Source organism: Microchirus variegatus (assembly GCF_963457635.1).
Source record: "Microchirus variegatus genome assembly, chromosome: 7".
NCBI classification, from domain to species: domain Eukaryota; kingdom Metazoa; phylum Chordata; class Actinopteri; order Pleuronectiformes; family Soleidae; genus Microchirus; species Microchirus variegatus.
The window spans coordinates 2,398,844-2,423,935 of record NC_139808.1 but is presented as its reverse complement, the minus strand read 5'-3'; the positions used below and the strand labels follow the sequence as shown (position 1 = coordinate 2,423,935).

At 40.2% G+C, this 25,092-nt stretch overlaps 2 protein-coding genes across 2 annotated transcripts; one reads left to right on the top strand and one right to left on the bottom strand.

The window, feature by feature from the left end:
- Positions 1-990: 990 nt before the first annotated feature.
- On the top strand, positions 991-12,047 carry LOC310929671 (uncharacterized protein; the record flags this gene model as incomplete). The annotated part of the gene is made up of 5 exons (XM_083892491.1): positions 991-1,095; positions 1,238-1,321; positions 2,665-2,715; positions 2,853-2,888; positions 11,979-12,047. The coding sequence occupies 5 exons, from the start codon at positions 991-993 to the stop codon at positions 12,045-12,047; spliced, it is 345 nt and encodes a 114-aa protein (XP_083748617.1).
- An 8,361-nt stretch (positions 12,048-20,408) lies between these two features.
- On the bottom strand, positions 20,409-23,666 carry cUnh3orf18 (chromosome Un C3orf18 homolog; the record flags this gene model as incomplete). The annotated part of the gene is made up of 4 exons (XM_083891920.1): positions 20,409-20,548; positions 22,107-22,236; positions 23,293-23,318; positions 23,403-23,666. The coding sequence occupies 4 exons, from the start codon at positions 23,664-23,666 to the stop codon at positions 20,468-20,470; spliced, it is 501 nt and encodes a 166-aa protein (XP_083748046.1). The 3' UTR covers positions 20,409-20,467.
- Between the last annotated feature and the right edge of the window lie 1,426 nt (positions 23,667-25,092).

Here is a 25,092-nt window from a genome sequence, read left to right as displayed (position 1 = left end):
GAAGTAAATATTCACATTTAAGAAGCTAAAACAATCAGAAATCTTGTTTTAATCAAGAAAAAAGCTTTAAACCAATTAATTGAAAAATAGTTGACGATTAATCGATTAACTGTTTCTGCTCTAATGTGTGCATTAATAGATCAAATTTAATTTTGGGGGTGAAAAACATTTTAAATACACTGATTTTGGCTCTGTGAAAGGGGGAGGTTTGAATTTTATGACTGTACAATCAATCACTTACTCATTTAGGTTAAAACAAGGTTTTGACATAGTTAAAATTAAAAATTAAAAAAAAGGATGCCACAGCTACATAAATAAAACCACAAATCCTCAAACTTGAGAAGCCACGACCACAAACTTTATTGACATAATTGCTTTACAACAGAATAGTCTAATTAGCCTCCGTTTGGCTAAGTGACAAATTGTTGCAGCTCTCAAATGTGTAACTTACATTTCTCCATTCTTTTATTAAGATTATATATATATATATATATATATAAATATACAACATTACTGTCTGAGGTTTGTTGCAGTTTAGCAGTGAAAAGGTGTGCGAGCATCAACACGAGCGTCCCCTGACACCCTGATAGCATGTAAAGGCAGCGTATGGCGTACAGTACAGATGCTGATTTGGGTTGCCAGATTGAGTTGTGAATATCTGTGCTACTTTTAGTCGCTGCACACCACTCTCATGTTTCAGACCCCCGGCCTGTGTTCCGATCAACCCGGTGCCAAGGCTTATGTATGAGCAGTTCCCACGCCTGCTCAAAGAAAAAACACTTATGTGTCGGAGGGCTTAATGATATATTAAAAAGTCAGTGTGCAAAAAAGAAAACTTTTTGAAAAAGTGGCACAGGTGGTAACGTATTATCCTCACCTTTTTCCTGACTCCAGCTCCCGATCCTCAGGTCTTCTCCGCTTTAAGCCGTCGAGGCCGCTTCTCCAGGCTTTGATGCCCACACTCTTAAAAGCAGGTGGACAGACGCAGGCATGAGTAGCAGTGGGACCAAAGAGCCGTCTCCCCAGCCGAGCACTGCCCAGTCGCCTCCCGAGCCTCCACGCCGGGGCAGGGGTCGGCCGCGGAAACAGCAGCAGGTATGGGATCGATCCACGGCGCACAGTCGGGTTAATCTTGAGTTTTTATTCAAAAAAAAATGTTGTGAAAGACAATGTCAGTGGATCACTTCTCCTTTTTTCTGCTAAGCACAATCTCTACGTCCAATCTTTCCCCCGACAGGAGCCTGTTGGACCCCCGACTCCAAAGCGACCAAGAGGACGACCGAAAGGCAGCAAGAACAAAGGCCCAAGAACTGCACCTAAGGTTTGAACTTCATTTCTTGTGTTTCTTTCTTTCTACGCTCTCAATCTAAAAAATCTGTGTTTTAAAATGTCAACTAAATTGACTAAATCACAGTCAAATAAGTGACAAATATGGAGATATCTGACTGTGCGTTACCCAGAATAACCTTGATATGTGTCTTCCAGTAGCCAGCAACAAGAAATGTTTGCGTCACTATTGATACGGTATAGAAACACAGTAATTTAAAAAAAACAAAAAACTTTTATTCATAAAAAGAGTTGCAAAATGATTAGAAAATATAGTCAAGACATTGAGAAGATTAGAAATAATGATTTTTATTCCAAATAATAATTTTGCCCTTTCGTCAAAAAACCAGCAAAACTGTTTTCAGCTGTGCTAACATCATTGCACAAGGGTTTTCAAGGGTTTTCTAACCATCCAATAGGCTTCTAACACCATTAGCAAACACAATGTACCATTAGAACACTGGAAATGAGCCTCTATACTCCTATGTACATATTAAAAATCAGATGTTTGCAGTTAGAATAGTCGTTTACCACATTAACAATGTATAGAGTGTATTTCTGATTCATTTAAAGTTATATTCATTGAAAAAAAAGTGCTTTTCCTTCAAAAATAAGGACATTTCTAAGTGACCCCAAACTTTTGAACGGTAGCGTATGTTATCTGTTGAAATTCGGGCGGAGTAAGATTTGAAAATGCTCAGCTAGAAAGGATGGTGAGTGAGAAGTTTAGCAAAAAATGTCTTTATAAACTGCATCTAATTTAAAATTAGATTCAGTTTTCTTTCTTACGCTGCTTGCTCTCAAGTATCAGAACATGCTACACTTGTATTTCATGTATGAACCTGTAGTTACAGCAGGAGACCGTTTGTGTTTAAATGTTCATATATGCTTTTTTTTGTCATTTGGAGAGACACACGTTTAACCTTTTTAAGAGCTTAATAGAGTCATTTTGCTGTTCTTATGTTCACGAAACACAATTAAAACACAGATGGATCAAACCAGCAGGAGCGGGAAAAAAAACATTACAGCGCACACATTGAAACGTTTTTTTTTTTTTTCCTAAACAAGTTCTTTTTAGACCAATAATGACATGTAAATAAAATTAAATGGGTTTTAATAATTTGGTCCCTAAGAAATCTCAAATGGCACAGATGGTGCCAAACTGTGCCAACAGAGAGAACGCTTTGACATCTCTTTACTAAAACCTCTGTCATTTTACTCTGCTTCACTTCAGCAGCATCAGACTTTGCACGACCTCCATGCGTTTTTAAGCTTCTACTGCTACTACGTTGTAATGTAAACTGCGATGAGTGTGATATTTTTGTTATATCTCGTCAGAAAGTGGTGCCCACCGGGGAGCGGCGACCACGCGGGCGACCGAGGAAATGGGTATGGAGCGATCACTGACGCGTCCGTAACTGTACATGGATGGAGTTAATTGTCAATGTAGCATATAGTGTAAAGAGCTTGGAGCTGTTTGTGCAGTAATTTATCACATTTTTCATTTGTCTTGTGTCTCTCCACAGCCTCAGAAAGTGGCTCAAGTAACCGAAGAGCAGCAGGTGAGCGAAACAAACCGGTTTTGATGTGGCACTTTTAAGTTTGGGCTGCACCAAAATGACTAACGAGTGTATGTATATGAGCTATTAAAACGGCTGAAATCGGATCAAATGGCTCATCGTTTAGATCCTTTAAGTCTGTAAAGTTAGCATTTTGTCTCACTTTGACAGTTTGTAAACATTTTGCATCAAACACGACCTGTAAATCTAGTGTCGACTCATCCACGCCCTTCTGTGCTCACGTTAGCGAGGCTGCAGCCAACCATTCCAGCTGGACGGCTTTTACGGCCGTTTGTCTCTAGTTTATGAGGTGCCATAAATGACGGTGTGACACCGAGAGGTGTTCTCTCATATTTAATCACTGATATAGAGAGTGATAGGGTGTGTGCTCATTTCACAACACCATCGTATTAATTTGTTAGTCGTGCACAAAATGACTTCTTCAAAATGAGCGTTAGGTTGTGTTTCTTACTCTCTCAAAGAGTAACGCAGAAACGAAAGAGTGGAGATAGAGAGCGTGATAACACACAACGTTTGTCCTTTCCTATAGAATCTTATTTTAGTGTGATGCAAAAAAAAACGCACCAGAACACAGAGAGACTCAGGTCACTTATTTTTTTTTTGAACAAGGTCTTTTTATTTAAGACTTTCACAACACATAAAACACACTTACAATACAAACAATAACTAATCCCTAATCACCACCCACCCACCCACCAACCCACCAAACCTGTACCACGAAATCAAAATACAGTCATTATGCATATTTGTTGACAAGGCAAAAATAATAAATAAATAAAAATGAATAAGAAAAAACACATGTACCAACACAAATAGGAGAATCTGTATTATAGAGCCAAATTTTCTGTTTCCATTTGCTCCACAAATGTCAGGAAGGGCTGCCATATTGCATAAAATTTCGACACAGACCCTTGCAGAGAGTATCTTATTTTTTCCAGCTTCAGATATTGCATAGTCTCTTTAATCCAGTGGGAGTACAAAGGAGGAAGAGGGTCTTTCCATCTGAACAGAATCAGTCGTCTGGCCAGCAGTGTACAAAAGGCCACCATATTGGATTTGCTACCTAAATTCACAACCTGTGGAGTGACACCAAATAAAGCAGTAAGAGGGGATGGATCTACTGGTTGCATTAATATTTTAGAGAGAGTGTCGAAAATGGACTGCCAGAAGTGGTGTAATTTTGGACAAGTCCAAAACATGTGTAATAGAGTCGCGGGGCCTTGCTTACATCGATCACAGATAGGGTCAAGCTCTGGTCTGAATTTAGACAGCCTAACTTTCGACCAGTGAAGTCGGTGTACTATCTTAAATTGTATAACACAATGTCGTTGACAAACAGATGATGTGTGGATCCTCCTGATAACTTTCTGCCATACTGCATCTGGAATCTGTTCGTTTAGATCCTCCTCCCATTTGTGTTTAAGACCATCTAGAGTCGATAACTGAAACAAATTGAGAAGGCCATATAGCTTCCCTATAACCTGCTTCAAGTCCTTCCCTAGCTTAAAAATAGACTCCAACAAAGATACCGAGGGGCAGAGGGGAAAGCAGTTGGAATGTGAGGCTATAAAACTCCGCAATTGCAAATACCTAAAGAAGTGGGATCTGGGGATATGAAATATATTAACCAGTTGTTCAAAAGACGCAAAGTTTTTATCTACATAAAGATCCTGTAATGAATGTATCCCACTACTGAGCCACACACCAAAGGCTCCATCCGACATTGAAGGAGGAAACATATGATTTTTCGTTATCGGAGCAAAAAGGGAGAGGCTGTTAAGAGCAAATGATCTTCTGAACTGAGTCCAGATTTTAACCGAATATGCCACAACAGGGTTAGCGGTGTAATAAGACATGGGTTTTACTAGTGGGAGCTCAGTGCACAGTAAAGCTGACAAGGAAGAGGGTCCACAAGAAGTATGCTCCAAAGTTAGCCATTTAGGAGTATTTGAGTTGTCAACATCTGACATCCAAAACAAGAGCGCTCTAATATTGGCTGCCCAATAATAAAACAAAAAATTGGGAAGTGCCATGCCACCCTGGAGACGCGGTCTATGCAATATGCATTTCCGTATGCGTGGATTTTTATTGTTCCAGATAAAGGCTGATATGAGTTTATCTACGGAGTTGAAGAAGAACTTAGTCAGAAATATGGGAAGGTTCTGAAACAGATACAAGAACTTTGGCAATACATTCATTTTGATGGTATTGATCCTTCCACTTAAGGAGAGAGACAGCAGATCCCAACGTTTAATATCCTGTTTCAGATTATCTAACAGGGGCAGAAAATTTGCCTTAAATAAATCTTTAAAGTTACGTGTAACCCAGATTCCCAGATATTTGAACTTTTTTGCATTTGTTTTAAAAGGGGTTGAATTAAAAGAGATGTCCTCTGCAGATGTGTTGACTGGCACTAATTCACTTTTCTGAAGATTTATTTTATAACCTGATATTTTGCCAAAAGCTTTCAATGTGCCCAGCAGAGTAGGGAGACTTGACGAAGGGTCTGAAATATATAACAACATATCATCTGCGTAAAGCGATACCTTACACTCTAATCCCCCTCTGATAATTCCCTTAATAGTAATATCCTGTCGGATAGCTAATGCCAACGGTTCAATTGCAATGGCAAATAAAAGCGGGGACATTGGGCAGCCTTGCCTAGTGCCTCTTTGCAGTTTAAAATAGGGAGAGAGATTATTGTTGGTACGTACTGCTGCCATCGGAGAGGAGTAGAGAGCTTTAATCCAGGATACAAATTTTGGACCGAAGCCAAATTTCCTAAGTGTGTAAAAAAGGTAGTCCCACTCCACTCGGTCGAAGGCTTTCTCAGCATCAAGAGATAATAAAATCTCTGGAGTGTCGGATGGAGAGGGACTATACAGGATGTTAAGAAGGCATCTAATATTAAAAAATGAATATCGGTCTTTCATGAAACCTGTCTGATCAGGTGAAATAATTAAAGGGAGTGCCATCTCAAGACGTTGAGCCAGGAGCTTCGCAAGAATCTTTACATCTGTATTTAAAAGGGAAATTGGGCGATATGAACTACAGTGGAGGGGATTTTTATCTCTTTTTAAAATAAGGGAAATGGTTGCCTCACGCATTGTTGAAGGAAGTGAATTTAAAGAAAATGACTCCTCGAAGACAGATATAAGGAGAGGGGCAAGCACTGCTGAAAATGTCTTAAAAAACTCTGACGGGTAGCCATCAGGCCCCGGAGATTTGCCCCCTTGCAACTTCTTAATCGCCTCTGTAACCTCTGCAATGGAGATTTCATCCTCTAGCACAGTGGCTAGCTCTGGGTCTATTCTGGGAACATCGAGATTGCAGAAAAACTCGTCTAATGTCGACTCATCCTCTAGTGATTCAGAGGTATAGAGGCCGGAATAGTAGCGAAAGAAGCAAGAATTAATCTCCAAATGATCTGTATGTCTTAGATCATTTTCATCGCTTACCTCGGATATGTACTGACTAGCAGTCTTCTGACGTAATTGGTGTGCTAGAATTTTCCCCGCCTTTTCTCCGTGCTCATACGAGCTATGTCTGCACTTTAAAATTTGATTTTCTGCTTGGCGCGTCGAGAGGAGGTCAAACTCTGTTTTAAGCAATAGGCGTTGTTTAAGTATATCATCCGAGGGCGAGTGACTATATACCATATCCAATTTCAGAATATCATCTGTCAGCTGCTTAAGACGCTTGGTGTTGGCTTTCTTCCGCATTGCACAATAAGAAATAATCTGCCCCCTTAAGTATGCCTTCAGCGACTCCCACACCATAGAAAATGACATTCCCGGTGTCTGATTGTGGGTGAGATAGAATTTAATTTCTGTGTTGATAAAGTTTACAAAAGTGTCTTCTGAAAGGAGTAGCGGGTTAAGTCTCCATGGACGATAGCCACAATCCGCAGCGGGAATGCGTAACTTCATATTCAAGGGAGCATGGTCAGAAATAACTATGGACTGATATTCGCAAGCAACTACTATTGGAAGGAGTTTCTTATCAATAAAAAAATAATCTATCCGTGAGAACGTTTTATGTACAGGGGAGAAGAATGAATAGCCCCTAGACTTAGGATTGAGGAAACGCCAGACATCGGCTACACCATAAGTCTGGAGAAAGAGCTTGATTGTTCGAGCTGACTTTGATTCAAACGAAGTTTTAGAGGAGCTACGGTCCAATTTTGGGGAAAGTACACAATTTGTATCCCCACCTAGAATTAAATGATGTGAATCCATGTTAGGGATGCGAGAGAAGGTATTAATAAAAAAGGCATGATCATCCCAATTTGGGGCATAGATATTAGCTAAAATAACTGGGAATCCGTACAGTCTGCCCGTCACTATAACATATCGCCCTGCAGGGTCCGATACTGTGCCAGACGCTACAAATGGAATATTCTTACTAATCAGGATTGCTGCTCCCCTTGCTTTAGAGCCAAAATTGGAGTGATACGATTGTCCTATCCAACCACCTCTCAGTCTATGTATATCAGTAGTGCGGAGGTGAGTCTCCTGGAGGAATGCAATGTCAGCTTTAAGATGACTAAGATGTGTTAATACCTTCCTGCGTTTTACAGGATGGTTCAAAGATTTCACATTCCAACTTATAAAGTTAACCATGCACCCCGAAATCGTTCCTACGTTACTCGTATTAACCATTAGTGTTCATAAAGGACAGTATTCCAGTAATACACCTCGAAACGTCAACAAGACAGAGTTTAAAACACAGAAGACAGTCAAAAATACAATAAAATAGCACAGGTCTGGTGAGTTCCCACCCCCTGCCGCCTAACTGAACATGGCGGCTGCAATACCCTTCGTAAACAAGACCACACATTAAGTGGTGGTAATGGGGAACAACTTAGTGTAGTAGGCCGCTTCCTGCCTAACCTCGTATTTAGTAATGGAGCTAGATAGCGCAATGAGTCTATAGTGACTTTTTAACATCCCTGAAGCAATATATCGTGCAATAAAATTAAACAGATAAGTAAACAAATAATAATCAAAAAAAATAAATAATAATAATAATAATAATAATTATACGAAAATATATGAAAAAATATTCACCATGAATAAATAAACCTATGCTTCTTGGCACGTATCTGTGTACATAAAACTGAACAGAAATATATGTGGGTACCACTTAACTGAGAGATTGTCTGTACTAAAACAAACATTAACAAGTAAAAAAAGAAAGAAAAAGGTATTCGAGTGGGATTAACAAACCTTCCACAATATAGTATCCGACCATAGGAAAAGAGATGAGAGCAAAACCGAAAAAGGTGTCCTCACTTCGCAACTTCCGCTGCTGGGATGACAGTCTTAACGTAAGCCATTGCCTTCTCCGGGTCCAGGAAGTCTTTGTTATCTCCATTGTAGGAGATGCGGAGTCGAGCTGGGAACATAATCCCATAGCGGATGCCTTGTCGACCACGTAGTAGGTTCCTGACGTTGTTGAACGCAGCCCGGGCCTTTGCGACGCTCGCGGTGTAGTCCGGAAATACGGCCACTGGATCTCCCCTGTACCTGAGTGGGCCTCTCTCTCTGGCTCGACGCAGCACATCGACGCAATCTTGATAGTAGTGCAGTTTAGCAACAATCACACGTGGTTTTCCATTAGGCTTCCTCTGTGCAGGGCCTCTGTGGGAACGATCCACCAGAATGTCTTTATCCAGATGCAGAACTTCCTTCAGTAGTTTAGAAACTGAAGCAGTGGAGCTCGAGTCAGGCTCCTCTGCAATCCCCACAATACGAATATTGCACCTTCTCATCCGTCCCTCCATGTCCTCAGCCTTCTCCCTTAAATCAGCCAGCTCCGTTTTAAGGTCAGCCACCGTAATCTGCAGCGCGGTAACTTCACCTGAGCACGCTGATAAACCTCCCTCCACGTCGCTGATGGCGGCCTTCATGCTGTCTATGTCAGAGCGGATAGCTGCAGCGCTGTTAGCGATTTCAGACTTAACTTCTTTCAGCTCATTCCTAATGAAGTCAAAGTCATCACTGAGTGCAGACTTTAGTTCGGCTCTAATAATAGCAGATATGTCCGCTCCCAGCGAGGAGATAATGTCCGCTTTCAGGTCCGCGGGGTTCATTTCTGCCGCCGGCTGTGTGGGCGTCTGCTCACCGCTGTTCTTGTCACCCCGAGTCGCGGAGGCTTCGGGCCTAGCGCTCGAGGGGCCGCTGAACTTATATTTACGGAGTTTGGACGTCATTAAAGTAGCGTGTGAAGCTCAAACTTGCTCCAGGGTATTTTGGTCGCGATAGTCAGGGTTTTTTAGCAACAAATATGCAGAAAACGCGCTTTGAAATAGTATTTTTGAAAAAGTTAGGCAGGAGCTCAGCACAACAGGTCTTACTCCATCGCCAGCTCACTAGCGCCCCCCAGGTCACTTATTTTAATTATTGGGGTTTGAGCACGACCATGCAAGAACCATCTTGAAACTGAAGGAATTATTGTGATTATTATTATTATTCCGGCAAATGGATCACATTTTTGAGAGCCTTAGCGCAGTGTTTCCCAACCCTGGTCCGCGGGGAACGCGGCCATGCCATGTTTTAGATGTTGCCCTGCTCCAAAAAACACCTGGTTCAGATGAAACATTAATTTTTTTTTTCTTCTTTTTTTTTTTTACAAAAGTTGAAACATAAAATTTTTGAAAAAAAAAAAAAAAAGACAAAAGTTGAAAAAAAAATATATATTTATATATATATATATATAATTTTTTTTACAAAAGTTGAAATTTAATTATTTTTGATTTTTTTTTTACAAAATTTGAAACATGAATTATTAATTTTTTTTTTACATAAGTTGAAATACAACATTTTTGGGGGGAAGAATTGACAAAAGTTTTTTTTTTTTTAAATGACAAAACTTGAAAGTTGAGCTTGATGATGAGCTGATAATTTATTTGAATCAGGTGTTTTTGGAGCAGGGCAACATATAAAACATGGCATGGCCGCGTTCCCTGAGGACCAGGGTTGGGAAACACTGCCTTAACATAACCCCAAAACTCCCAGATTTTTGCCACTGCATTAATCCTGGTGAAATTTTACCTATTTTAAAGGTTCGGTGAAAAAGTGTGTAAAAATGGAAGTGGGAGGGGCCAATAAACGTGTCACCCCGAACACCACAATTATCGTACGTACATGAAAATTGGTACATATGTGTAGAAGGTCAGGACGAAGAAAAAATTACATTATGGCCATGATCTAAACCAAACAGGGAATCCGCCATCTTCAATTGATCGGCCATTTTTGGGCGTTTTTTGGGCGAATTTGCGCCAATGCTACAAAATCTATCTCGTCCTACATTTGTTTTGCTATAACTTGAATGTGAATGTGGTAAATAAAATCCTCTCAGTCTTTTGACACCGAACTTGTTGCTTGAGCATCAAACCTTCTGCTTCATGTAAATTCACTTCATGAAGACGTGGCAACATTGTACAGTGAAGCATTGTTGAATTCCCCAGGTACACCTCCGAACATCCTTTTGTTGACATCCAGTGTTTCTCGGAACTTTGTTTCTTTTCTTTTTAGCCTTCTTTCTTCCATTTTTTTTTTTCAAAAACTTCAGGCTCTTGCACAACAACCAAAGCGGGGGCTTCGCTCACTTGAAGCCCCCCTTGTCTGCCTTATCTTATCGCGTCCTTTTTTTGTTTTTCGCCACCCGAGCAGTTTGTCAGAGAGGACGTTGAAGACGCTTCAAGAACCGAAACTGTTGAGACAGACTCCCTGCACGCAAGCGAAGGGGAAGAATGAGTCAATGTCGAGAGGGGAAACCTGCTCCTAACTGTTCTCTTCTTCTGTCTTTTTTTTTTTCTGGGTTTCCTGACATAACCGTCATCTTCCTCACATTTCTTGGTCTGACAGCTGGACCCGCTTCCCCGCACGCACGCGATCAGTCAATGAAATCCTGACACTCATTCTTGTATTTCGCGCGCTGTCTACGACCTGTCTACTGATTCATTACTCTGCGCTACGTTTGAGTCACTAACGGCGTTGAGCCACATGTGTCAAACTCAAGGCCCGGGGGCCCAGATGTGGCCCGCCACGTCATTTTATGTGGCCCGCGATGTGGGTTAATTGGTCTTAAAAATCTGTGTTAAAATAGGTCTATGCTGCTTTAAAGCGGAACTAGACCGGAAGTTCCTATTATCGCTGTTTTTTTTGGTGTGTATCTGCGTCATTACCTTGTTTATGAAGCCCTGACGGTTGGAAACAAACAGTTCAGCCACTGCTGAGAACGTTGTGTTTTATTGTAATCTCGGGGCTCAACGAGATCACTGAAAATCCCGTAATAGTTACGTAAGCAGCGGTTCTCCTGAACAACCGATCGTCCTGCTCCGGGCACTAGTCCGGGCACATCCGGTTGCGTACATTGAACCGCAGAAGAAGAATAACGTCCGTTGTGGAGGTGTTTCTCGAGCAACAGTGTCTTCTGACTCTGGGTCTGACTCCGGTTTAAAGTCATCAAAGGGACTGTGGCGGGGAGTCGTGAAGAAGCTATTTTTAAACACTGTTAAAACAATGTTTTGATAATGAGGAGCAGTGCATCCGCCGTTCCAGAGGGGGGCGCTGCGCTTCTGAGAACGGATGTGCTGGATAGTACTGGCCAATCACAAGACTCTGTCTTCTGGGGGTGAAAGTTCACTCTGAAACATCGCGGCTGAAAAACACTGTCAGAAAAGAGGATTTCTATCGTCTCGTTTACAGCAACTAGGAGGTTTTTGACCATAAAAACAAGTTAATGTATGTAAGTAGACCTCCATAACTAACATGTATGTGCAACAGGACCACTCTATGTCACCTTTAAGGAGTGCATTGAACATAAACTACATTTCCCACAATGCATTGCAATTGCGTTACCCGCAAAGGGACGGCATCACCATCGCGGACCAGGTTATTTGTAACTTGAATGAGTAATAAATACAGAAAGTTATTTAGCAATATGTTACGGGGTAGTTACCTTTATTTTACATTCTGTTTGGTTACATTTAGTTACATTTATTCTGTATTTATTGAGGGTAAACCATTATGCTGATGTGGCCTTCTGGCTTTTCGCTGTTTCCAGGGCTCTTCAGAAGAGGCTGAGGAGGGTCCCTCGTCATCTCAGGTTCCAGCGCAGGAGGAAGATGAGTAGATAGGACACCTGCCTACCTACCTCAAGGTTTGGCCTCAAGTGAAAAACAGGTGGCACAAACCGAACTGTGGCTGTGATGGGGATTCAGGAACACACACACACACACACACACACACACACACACACATACATAAAGACACATGCACAATCATCACTAGTGGTTTATTCTCAAATGAAATACTCAACCCTGGATTTTTTTTTTTTTTTTTTTTTTTTTTTATAAAACATCTTAAAATTTAAGGCTATTTTTTAATCTGGGGAAAAATATGTTGAATTATCCCTTTAAGAAAACCTTGCCCTGAGCCCCTCAGCCTGAGTGTGCATGTGTGTGTGTGTGGTTGTATGGAGAGGGGACAGGATGACAGGCGTTTTAAAAAAAAAATATATTAAAAAGGCGTTGAGGAGGTTAAGAAGAACAAAAAAGGAACCAAACTGAATGTTTGTTTTTTTTAATTGAAAAATTGATTTTTTTAATGATGTTATCATTATTTTATTCCAAAATTAAATATCCAACCCTTTCGTTAGGGTTAGGGTTAAATATTAGCTCAGTAACCTCAATTTTAAATGAAAAAAAAAAAGTGCATTTGTGTCCTTCCATCCTATATATATATATACATACATATGCATATGTGTGTATGTATGATATAGTCTGTCATTTTACCATTCTCAGGATTTCACTATTACAGTGCTTTTTTTACAAGATATTGAAACCTCAGGTACAAAAAACTATTCAGGAAAACATGTTGTCAGTCTACTCAGTCGAATAATTGTTGTGCTGTGTTTGTTGTTGCATTTCTTATTATCTGTGTTTGACATTGACCAGTATGCCTTTGACACCTCAAGACCTCACGTTAAAAACAAACCTCAGTTACCCTCAGTCTCTTATATTGTAAAATCTCTCATTCTACCTCAGTGACACACACACACACACACACACACACACGCGCGCAAACACACAATACATTCATCCACTCCCTCAGCAGCAGCACTCTCATCGCGTCAGAACACACACACACACATTCTTGTACTTGCTGCATACTGAGGACCAGCATTTCCACTTTATAAATCAACACAATTACAAAAATCTACTTCGTGAACAACATCTACAAAGAACTACTGGTTGCAGTACCATAAAATGTCTGCAGGTGGAGCCCCAGAGCAGAAAGGGCTGGAAAACTTGGATTTTTTTTTTTTTTGGTCCAAAATTTGACAAAAACGTCATACTATACTCTGTCAACCAAATAAAAAAACAAGAAATGTTGACCAAAAATGTTTGGTCTGCAATTTGAAAAAACCATCAAATTATACTATGTCGTCCAAAATTTGAAAAAAAAATTTGACCCAAAATTTTTGGTCCAAAATTTGACAAAAACGTCATACTATACTATGTCATCCAAAAGTTGAAAAAAAAAAAAAAAAAACTTTTGGTCCAAAATTTGACAAAAAAAAGTCATTCTATACTATGTTGTCCAAAATTAGAATTTTGACCCTCACTGGTCCTCAGTATGCCGCAAGTACAAGAACACACACACACACTCTCTCACACACTCTCTCACACACACACACACACACACACACACACACACACACACACACACACACACACACACACACACACACACACACACACACACACACACAGGCTCCTGTGCAGATGTATATCACACAGACAGGCAAAAGGGTTTTCAGGCATATTATGCAAAACAAAACAAATGGTACAGATGTACAGCATCGGTGTCAGTTCTCCTGGGAAATAAAAAAAAAACATTATATAAAATGCAGCCAATAGTTTACAACAACCTGATGAAATACTTGCTTCTTTTATTTTGTTTTACGGTGTAGTCCTTTTGGAAGTTTGGAAATGTTTTATTTTTTTGGTCTGATACTTCTTTCTCATTGGTTCTGCGTCAAAGTATTTCTTTGAGATTCATACACTGTAAATTGTACGTGTGACGCTCTTAAATATGACCACACGGTGTTTGACAGTTATCGTTATCGTTAAAGCTCAATACACAATACGTCGCTAACAACGTCTTTGTACGACCACGTTTCGAAGGAGGAGAAAATTCGTAACTTTCTTCCCGATTTTCCTATGAATAGACGAATGCTTACAATAACACACACAAACACACAAAGAGAATGTCGTTATCTACCACACTGTAAAAAATAAAACTCAACATGTCTTGATGCAATCCGTTTTTGAGTTTACAGCCCGACGAAAGATCTCGAGTTTTTAAAAAAGTTCCATTAACTAATATTATTTTGTTAGACAAACTTGTAAGTTAGAGTTGTGCTAACCCAAAATTATTATTTTTATTTTATTTTTTACAAGATTAGTTAGCCAAACAAAAGTTTGAAAACAGAATTTTGAGATGGCACAACTCTAACTTACACGTTTGTCTAACAAAATAGACAAAAATAGTTAGTTGATGGAACTTTTGTTGGGCTGTAAACTCAAAATTTACATCAAAGTTGCCTTGAAATTTTGAGTTTTCTCAACTTTTAAAAAAAAATTTTTTTTCTATAGTGCATCTACACTACCGTTCAAAAGTGTTGGGGTCACCTATATAATTTTTTCGTGTTTTCCATTAAAAGTCACACTTTTATTCATCAAAAGAGTTGCAAAATGAATAGAAAATATAGTCAAGACATTGACGAGATTAGAAATAATGATTTTTATTCCAAATAATAATTTTACCCTTTCATCAAAGAACCAGCAAAACTGTTTTCAGCTGTGCTAACATCATTGCCTTCTAACGCCATTAGCACAATGTACCATTAGAACACTGGAAATGTGCCTCTATACACCTATGTACATAATCCATTAAAAACCATTCAAAATTCATTCATTTAAAAAATGACGAATATTCATTGAAAAAAAAAAGTGCCTTTCCTTCAAAAACATTTCTCAGTGAACCCAAACTTTTGAATGGTAGTGTATGAGTGTATGAGTATCAGAACAGGTGAAGGTGAAGCTGTAGAGAGATTTGTACCAAAATAATAGTTTCATATCACATATTTCCAGCTTTTTTAAAGGGTCAATCTCACTGAAATCTAGTCGAGTGTGTTACTGTCGAACAGTGTGTCATTTGAGAGAGAGAGAGAGAGAGAGAGAGAGAGAGAGCCCTCACTTTAATAACAGTTAACTAATTAAACTTTAGTATACTTCAATTTAGATTTTATTCTTAACTTAGCAACAATAACATTTAGTGACATAGTAATTCTGCTATTTAATTATTATTTTTTAGGGCGAAAAATGGAGGTTAACCAATACTTTTTGTTCGGATTGAAAAAGGTACAGAAATGTTAGTTGTTGAGAATTTCAGCACTGAAACTGAAGACAAATGCAAAAAAGACCAGCTTCACATACATATATATATATATACACGTATATATGTATATATATATATATTCTGTCGGATTTCACAATCAAACATGGACTACATATGACTTAATAGTTTCTTACATGACTTGAATATCACCCGTCATTTACTGTATACTGTATATTGAGTGTTTATCCACTAGAACTATGTTTTATGTTATCACTGATGTTGATGATGTTGTATCCCAGTCATTTTTGTTGTTGTTGTTGTTGTTGTTGATGTATTTCAGCATTGTTTACTAAATTGCTGCCAGAAGAGCTTGGTCCATTTACAGACATGTATGTGTTGTTTTTATCTTGCTCAGCTGCGTTGACTTTACTGTTTTTTTTTTTTTATTATTATTATTATTATTATTATTATTATTATGTGTTGCCCTATATGGACTACCTCTGTAAACAAACAAACAAAAGCCCAGGGGTCTGTTTCACAAAGCAGGTTCAGCAAACTCTGAGTCTGTTAACCCTGAACTCTGAGTTGATCTTTTTGAGTTTTCGGTTTCAAAACAGCTGATTTGAGTTAGTTTGTTCAACTCGGAGTAGTTTCACCTCGAGTTAAGCGCGTGCACCACAAGTATAAAAAGACAGCATGAATGCTGCTGTTGATGAGGAAGTTTAAATGTCGTGCTTTGCACAATCACAATAATATTACAGCGGGAAACTGCTTGAGTTGTAGACGATTAATTTATTTATTTAGGTGTAATCCCGCGGGGGAGAAGCGCAGTTGGCAGCAGTTTAATATGAAACATAAAAACATCGTTCAAACAGGTAAGACCTCGGTATAATCTCATGGGATTAACCTCATTTTGATCAGGTTTTACATAAAGTAAATATGAAGTGGCTGTTTTGACTGTACAGTTGTTTTATCCCCAACATAATGATGTTTTCACACATAAATGACTTCTCGTTCTTTATATCGCGTTCAAGTGCTCTGCATCTATGATGTTGTATAAAAGAAAAATGTGTAAATTTGTCCAAAATTTGACAAAAACGTCATACTATACTATGTCGTCCAAAAGTTGAAAAAAAATAAAAATAACTTTTGGTCCAAAATTTGACAAAAAAAAGTCATTCTATACTATGTTGTCCAAAATTAGAATTTTTATTTTTTACAAAAAACGTAATGCTATACTATGTACAACTCTACTATATACATTTTACAAATGTATATATAGTAGAGTTGTGTATAGCATGTTATTTACAAATTGTGTATAGCATGTTACAGCAACCTAAGGAAGTGATTTCAATGAAAACAAAGTGTTTGTTGGTTAAAAACCCTCACTGGTCCTCAGTATGCCGCAAGTACAAGAACACACACACACACACACACACACACACACAAGTAAGCAAATTTTTATTTATTTTTTAAACCGCAGCGCAACACACAATTTCTGCTGTGATGTGAGAGCGTGACTCCGGTTGTTAATGTTGTAAATGTAAAGGACGGATTAGGTCGTGTGTGTAAATGATGAACTGTGACGTGAAACAGTATCGCTCAAAAGTGTCTTGAAATGTAAGAACATATATGAGGTCTGATAATCATCTCCTGACAAATATTAATTCTCTGCGCAGTAATGCTGCACCTTCATCCACCGGATCACAATATAACTTCTAATGTAAACGCAGAACAGACGCAGAACTATACTACGCCAAAACTCTGCTGACTGAATGAATGAGGAAATCAAACACCGTGTGTGTCTGAAAGAGGGCGGAGACAGAGAGAAACTCAAGGTTTGCGGAGAGAAAAACCTGCTCCAGACCAGGTTAGTTTCAAAGAGCATGTTACCGTTACCATGGTAACTGACCGAGAGCTTAAGTTACCTCTCTCTGTGAAACAGGCTAGAGTTACTCCTCCTTCTCTGGTTTGACTTTACCTCCCTTTGTGAAACGGAAAACTCAAGAGTTTCCCTCATTTCAGGGTTAACAGACTCAGAGTTTTCACTAAAACCTGCTTTTGTGAAACGGACCTCAGGTCGTCCACGAGGGGAAACGTTCCATCAGACACCTGCACGGCCACACGGATGAAATCTTGAACTAACTCTCACACATGTACTGTCGTAGTCCACTCATCTCATCTCACTACATTCATATCACCACAGGTGAATGGAAGTCAGCTTGAAGGGTGCTCTTTTTTTTTTTTTTTATTATTATTTTACTACAGCTGAGTCAATGATTGTTGTGTCGGGATATCTACTCTCTATAATATGGGCTCAACGTTGTTGTTTTGTAATGTGATCTTACTGATAGTGATCGTAGAGTTACTCGAAACCGCTCTCGACTGTTGAAAAAGTTGAAAGTGTAACTTGCCAAGATCACATTGGACGCCTTACGTTTAACACCCGCGTCGTAGTTTCGTTTGACGTCTCGTCGTCGTCGTCGTCGTCATCCACTTCATTAACTGAACTCACAAACCTGTGATATATATATTTGTTATGATGTGTTCTATGTTATTCTGCTTCTTTGTCGCTTATCAATAAAATATCACACCTACAAGCTTTTTTTTTTTGGTTACAGATTTGTATATTAAAGCGTAACTAGACCGGAAGTTCCAATTATCGCTGTTTTTTTGGTGTGTATCTGCGTCATTACCTTGTTTATGAAGCCCTGACGGTTCGAAACAAACAGTTCAGCCACTGCTGAGAACGTTGTGTTTTATTGTAATCTCGGGGCTCAACGAGATCACTGAAAATCCCGTAATAGTTACGTAAGCAGCGGTTCTCCTGAACAACCGATCGTCCTGCTCCGGGCACTAGTCCGGGCACATCCGGTTGCGTACATTGAACCGCAGAAGAAGAATAACGTCCGTTGTGGAGGTGTTTCACGAGCAACAGTGTCTTCTGACTCTGGGTCTGACTCCGGTTTAAAGTCATAAAAGGGACTGCGGCGGGGAGTTGTGAAGAAGCTATTTTTAAACACTGTTAAAACAATGTTTTGATAATGAGGAGCAGTGCATCCGCCGTTCCAGAGGGGGGCGCTGCGCTTCTGAGAACGGATGTGCTGGATAGTACTGGCCAATCACAAGACTCTGTCTTCTGGGGGTGAAAGTTCACTCTGAAATCTCACAGCAGAAAAACACCGTCAGAAAAGAGGATTTCTATCGGCTCGTTTACAGCAACTAGGAGGTTTTTGACCATAAAAACAAGTTAATATATGTAAGTAGACCTCCATAACTAACATTTATGTGCAACAGGACCACTCTATGTCACCTTTAACATTTAAGCCTTGTTTATACTCGCATACATGTATGTGCGGAGGCGTTTCGCAACGGCAGAGGGCGTACAACTAAAATATTCAACTTGTGCTGCCGGTAAACGTCCGCAACCACTTTCCGCATATCACTTACATTGGTCTCAAAATGACTGTCCCTCTCTCTGGGTTTCAAGTATTTGGACAAACATCCCATAATCCACCAGAATCACCCTGGGTCACTACTCTTTCCATGTCCTTGTCTTTTGCCCTTCACAAAGTGATCCCCCTCTTTTTTTTTTTTTTTTTCACGTCCTACGGCAAAAACATCGTCTTTTTATAACGTGGTAACAATCTCCTTCCATGAATATAAGGCACGTACAAGCGGACCTGCTCGGCCGGTCTTCCGTTGAAAATGAAGAGTAGGCGCGCGCCGCAACCGACGAAGTTCCAAAAATTCAGAGGTGCGCGGCCCTAGCACCGCGACAATTTTTGGAGCTAATGCGCCTGCCGCGACACAGGATACGACGTCATTTTTGGCGCGCTACGGCGACAATAAACTACACTACTGCGAGTATAAACCAGGCTTTAGTGCTCACGGCTAATGCACAACTCCTTATATGGACATCCTGGGGGGTGTGTCTTTATAGGTCACATATTCAGGCTTTAAAAAATGTGGGGGAGGTTTTCCATCTTCTTATGTGTTGTTGAGTCAAAGTTATGTTAAAGTTTATTTTATATCGCATTTTTGCTAGTGATATAAAGTAGCAATAATTGTGCAGAAGTCACAAAATAGAGCATTTTTATTTCGTTTTTGTTCATAAAAAAAAACGAGCCACGTGAACTGTGACGTATTTCCGAATTTCACAAATTCAATCCGATTTGAAACATTTCGAGTACTTTTTGCGATAACGTTTTAGATTAGGGAACATATTCACCATAGGTGCTTTCTAACATGTATAAGTCGCATACTAGCCCTTTATTAGTGATCATTAAGCACATATTAAGACCATAGTAACCTTATTCTACCTCTACCTAAGATTTTTCCTACATAAGGTGTTAATATGTGCTTAATATTTACTAATAAAGGGCTAGTATGTGACTTATATGCATTTTTAGTAAGCACCTAGTTAATGGTGAATATGTGTTCTCTAATCTAAAGTGTTACCCTTTTTGCTTAGGTGTGTTTATATAAAATGTCCGATTGTCTAGGTTGTGCTGAAAAAAAGGATATAAGACGCTCTATATAACATCCGTATACTATAATGTTTAAACATAGTAATGGGGAAAAAAGCAGCTAAAAAGCTCTGTGTTCTAAGGCTTTAAAAAACATTTTTCCGATTGTTTAAACAGTTTTAATACACACACACACACACACAGACAGAATCATCAGTCCTTCGTTATTGAGTGAAGACTAAACAAAATGGCGAGGGGCAGTTCAGTTCAGCGAAGGACGGCGGGACCAGAGAGTTTGAATATTTCAAACGTATATATGCTCCTCCTCTCACGTCAAACATGGAAATAGATACTGAAGCTCTGAAGAACTTCACAGACAAAAGCAACCAAACAACAGTTAAACAAAAAAAAAAAAGTGCATCACGCCGCATCTGTGCGCCACAGGAAAACAGTGCAAGATCATAGTGTGTGTGATGCTTCCCTTTACGTACACGCGGTACATGCACTATACACAGTTTTGTCGTCGTCGTTGTCTCTGCAAAATAAACCGGCGCTCTTCCCCGTAGCTCTAGAAACTGTCCAGGTTTTTTCTTTGGAGAGACAAGTCCGTATCTCTGTGTCGCGAGCCGAGCCGCCGTCACAAACCGACGTAGATCGATGGAAGAGGAAAGAGTTAGAGTTAGGCGTTGAGAGCTTTGGCGACGTCCGTGAAGACGAGACGACTGGGTCGCTGCGTGGTCCCCTGGGAGGTCGTGAGAGTCTGCGGAGAGCCAGAGAAACGTGTTAGTGATGTGGGGATCACTTGGTGACCCAAGGGTTAAACAGGTTTAAACGTTTAATTCCAGCGCAATTGGCTTTATCGTTCATGAAAAAAGGGGATTGAATACTAAAATTTGACATAATTTAAGACCAGAGGACACGCGTGTATAAATAAGACAATATATTAAAGCGGAACTAGACCGGAAGTTCCTATTATCGCTGTTTTTTTGGTGTGTATCTGCGTCATTACCTTGTTTATGAAGCCCTGACGGTTCGAAACAAACAGTTGAACCACTGCTGAGAACGTTGTGTTTTATTGTAATCTCGGGGCTCAACGAGATCTCTGAAAATCCCGTAATAGTTACGTAAGCATCGGTTCTCCTGAACAACCGATCGTCCTGCTCCGGGCACTAGTCCGGGCACATCCGGTTACGTACATTGAACCGCAGAAGAAGAATAACGTCCGTTGTGGAGGTGTTTCACGAGCGACAGTGTCTTCTGACTCTGGGTCTGACTCCAGTTTAAAGTCATAAAGGGGACTGCGGCGGGGAGTCGTGAAGAAGCTATTTTTAAACACTGTTAAAACAATGTTTTGATAATGAGGAGCAGTGCATCCGCCGTTCCAGAGGGGGGCGCTGCGCTTCTGAGAACGGATGTGCTGGATAGTACTGGCCAATCACAAGACTCTGTCTTCTGGGGCTGAAAGTTCACTCTGAAATCTCGCAGCAGAAAAACAGCGTCAGAAAAGAGGATTTCTATCGACTAGTTCACAGCAACCATGAGGTTTTTTACCATAAAAACAAGTTAATATATGTAAGTAGACCTCCATAACTAACATTTATGTGCAACAGGACCACTCTATGTCACCTTTAAATGTATTTGTGGCAAAAATGATGATGAAGAAGAATAATCTGAGGTCTATTTCCCGGATTATGTCCATGGAAGATGATGATTAAAGTGAACCAAGACAATTCCAGTAGATAATGATCTACTTTGTGTTTATCTTTGCAGACAAAAGTAATCGTGTGACGATGCAGAATTAGATTCCCCTTTTAAAGCTGTACTTTTATACGTGTGTCATGTGTACGTTTCAAAACTGAGGGAACACAAAGGAAAAAGATGTAAAGGAGAGAATTACTTTCAATGTGTTGGTGTTATTTTTCACATTTAGGGTTCAAGCTCGTCAGAGATGGAAGACAACAGAACCAAAAATAGCACAAATATTCAACAAAAGAAAAGTGTTTCAGATACTGACAAAGTGAGAAATGATGGGAGAGGACGGGAAGAAACGGGTTTGGACAGAAAAACAAGACACTCAGGTAATACTTTACCAAGTTTGCCTGTTACTGTTAGGCCAATGTCAAAACTTCAGAGAAAATAAGGTAAAAAACATGGACAACGAATTACAATCAGTGCAAATAAAAGAAGTAGAGAATAATGATATAAGTAAAAAATATCATGAATTTGACAAATTAATGTCATTAAAACCTTTTGTGATTGTTTAAGTCAATCACAAATGCTAGCTAAGGTAGCTAGCATTTAAGGTAGCTAGAATTTACCTTAGCGTTGGGGCCTGTGACGCTGCCTTCCCGGCCGTGGTCCAGTAGTTCTTGTTCCAGCAGATCATCTTGTTCCTCGCCTGGGTCAAAGTTGTACATGGGCATGAGCTGATGCCTCAGCTTCTCCAGCCTACATGAACAAAGGGTCAGAGGTCAAGCAGTAGCACCTATAGGCTGCGGAACAGTCTAACCTTGTTTCCTGGACACTGTTGATGTATTTAAAAAGTCGATTATTCTAAGTTAGTTATAGATCGAAATATAGTTAACTTCATCTATCTAAGCTAGCTAGCTACCATCGGGGCCGTACCTATGTTTCCCGCTTTGTATGTGACCGTGGAACATAGGACCCTTTCACCCAAAAGGACCCGGGGAACACATTGGGAAAAACGTGGAACATAGAACCCTTTTTTTTTTTTAAAAAAAGGTCCAATACTCCCCGATTGGGGAACATAGGTACGACCCCACTACCATCTAATCAAGTTAGTTAGCTAGCATTTATCTATCTAAGGTAGCTAGCATATATCTATCGATAGCTCTAAATTGTTGAAACACAATATTAATATAATGTTGTCTTTCAACAATATTTATAAAATAATATTCTGACTAATTTGGTGAAATTTAACCTTCAAACAATGACACAGTTTTCACGTCACAAGTCTCATAGACTTTTCTTTTTAAACAGATTTTAGTGAGACAAGGGGTTTTATTGTTTTTCCCTGTTTTCCCTGTTTTTAAAACCTACTTTTTTAATCTTGTATCAACTTGTGAAGCACCTTAGGATTCCATATCTGTGAAAGATGCTATATAAATACAATTTTCGTACACAATTGTTGATATTTGGCCACATTCACATCTCCTCAGTGTACCCAAGCTCCGATATCTCAATAACATTACACTTGTGTATAAGGTCTGTTCAGAACCACGTGCCATGTGGACACAATCATCGTGCAACTAATGCAGTTTGACATGGGATTCCTCTACTTGGCCTCAAAAATGATCCAACAATGCTGGACTTGCTTTAGTGAAAATATTTCAGAGGAGTCGCATTCTGGAAAGATTTTGCAAATACAAGGAAACCAGCGATCGAAAACCTTCGAAAATGCGTAGGGATTTGGGAATCGTGTTCGTCGCCTGAGGTTCCCCGATTGTTGGGGGTCAGTAAATAAAACATCTATGAATAACTTACCGCTTCCGTTTCCGGATGTACAGCATCTAAATCAGAGTTGGAGAAATAAACAAACGTGTCACCGGATGTGTTAGATACAGGGGATATCAAAAGTGTTGATCGTCCCTTACGATTGCCACTGCTAAGCCAATGACAGTGATGATGCCAAAGGGCACGAGGACCATTCCCATTCCCGATCCTTCGATCACCACCTCGGGAAACGCGGTGGCGTTGAAGCCGGTCTCGTTTGTTGTTATAGTAACAGTCATTAACGTCGTCGCTCGGGACGTGATGTTTTCTCTGGTGCTGGTGCCGGTTGAGAGGAAAGGGATCGTGGTGGTCTTGGCAGACGTGGAGACGAAGCCTGTGGTGGTCTTAGCCGCAGTCACAGCCATGGTCGGGTGTGTTAACTGTTTTAACTGAACGAGCGCTCGTGTGTGTGATTGTGTTTTCCCCCGGACGTCGCTCCTGCTTTCTCTAGTGTGTCTCATGGATGACACGGATGTCAGCCCTCTGGTTTGGGGTCTGCGGAGCCATTGTTTGTTTGTTTTTTGCTTTTGCAATGGGATCTGGAGGGGAAAAAAAACAAACAAACAAAAGTGTGAAGTGATTGATATAATTTTGTCATTTCTTAAATCATGCATTTCAGTTTTGGCACACGACAAAATTCTGGATTTCGTTCAAACCATAGCTGATTGTAGCAGGAGGCTTGTGGTAGGTGTTTGGGGGCAGGATGTGGTGTAGCAGAGGCACATGAGGAAACTTGATAAAATACAGAGGGATACTAACCACTCCAACTGTAACGTGCGCTGTGAGGAAATGTGCGAGGAGCGCGTTCAAACGTCAAAAAAACACCCCCACACACACACACATATACACACAGTTCCATAAATATCCACTCAGTGCAAACGTCTCCCACACACACACACACACACACACACACACTGTGCACATCCTCTGAGAGTTAAAGGTGAAGTAAGTAGTTTATAGTGTCATCTAGAGGAGAGGCCGAAATTTACAACAAAGAACTGCTCCTCTGCTCACCCCCTCCCTTCCCTGAGCGCTACGGTGTCCTCAGAGGGTCAAATGTCGTCCTCGTCGTCTTTCTCCGTGTCAGCAGATGAAGATCGTGAGGCGAGGGTGAGGGCGGAGCTACCGCGGCCGTAGCAGACGAAGCGGAGAGAGTGGAGGCGGGACTTCCGCTACAAGTAAAGAGACACTTGATTTGTTCTCTCGCGTTTGTCCTTACAGGCTCCGGTAGAAACATGGCGTCTCTCTGCTAACAGTGGCTATGCAACCGCGGTCCGCGACCGTGTTATTTTACATGACTTTTTGAAACACTACGAAAATGAAACAAAAACAACAATACAGCGACTAGACAATGCAGGAGCACATAATATGTATAAAAAAGTGGATTTTGGGTTATATAACCCCATAAATACTACATAGTGTCCCTTTAAGAGCAATTTATCCTGAAGATGTACATAAATTAAATGTTAGTGAGTATGGTTTGACTTTAAAGCAGTGTGTTGCGTGGTGACGCATGGAGGCGGCGAACGCAGACATACGATCCATTCCTCTCTCCTTAGTGCATCCTGTCTGCTCATGCTCTTAATGAGGAACATGTGAAGCTGAGGCAAACAACCAATGGAAAAACAAAGGCTGGATTCAGCCGCCGCTGTTGTATGGTTGATAATCACCACACGGCACAAAGAGCCTGCAACAATTTAATCACGCTTATCCCCCCCCGTACTGTTGATGATCTTAGTGCTGCGTGACGGGGGGGGGCAAACGTGAGTGTTATTTATAGTCGAGATAAAC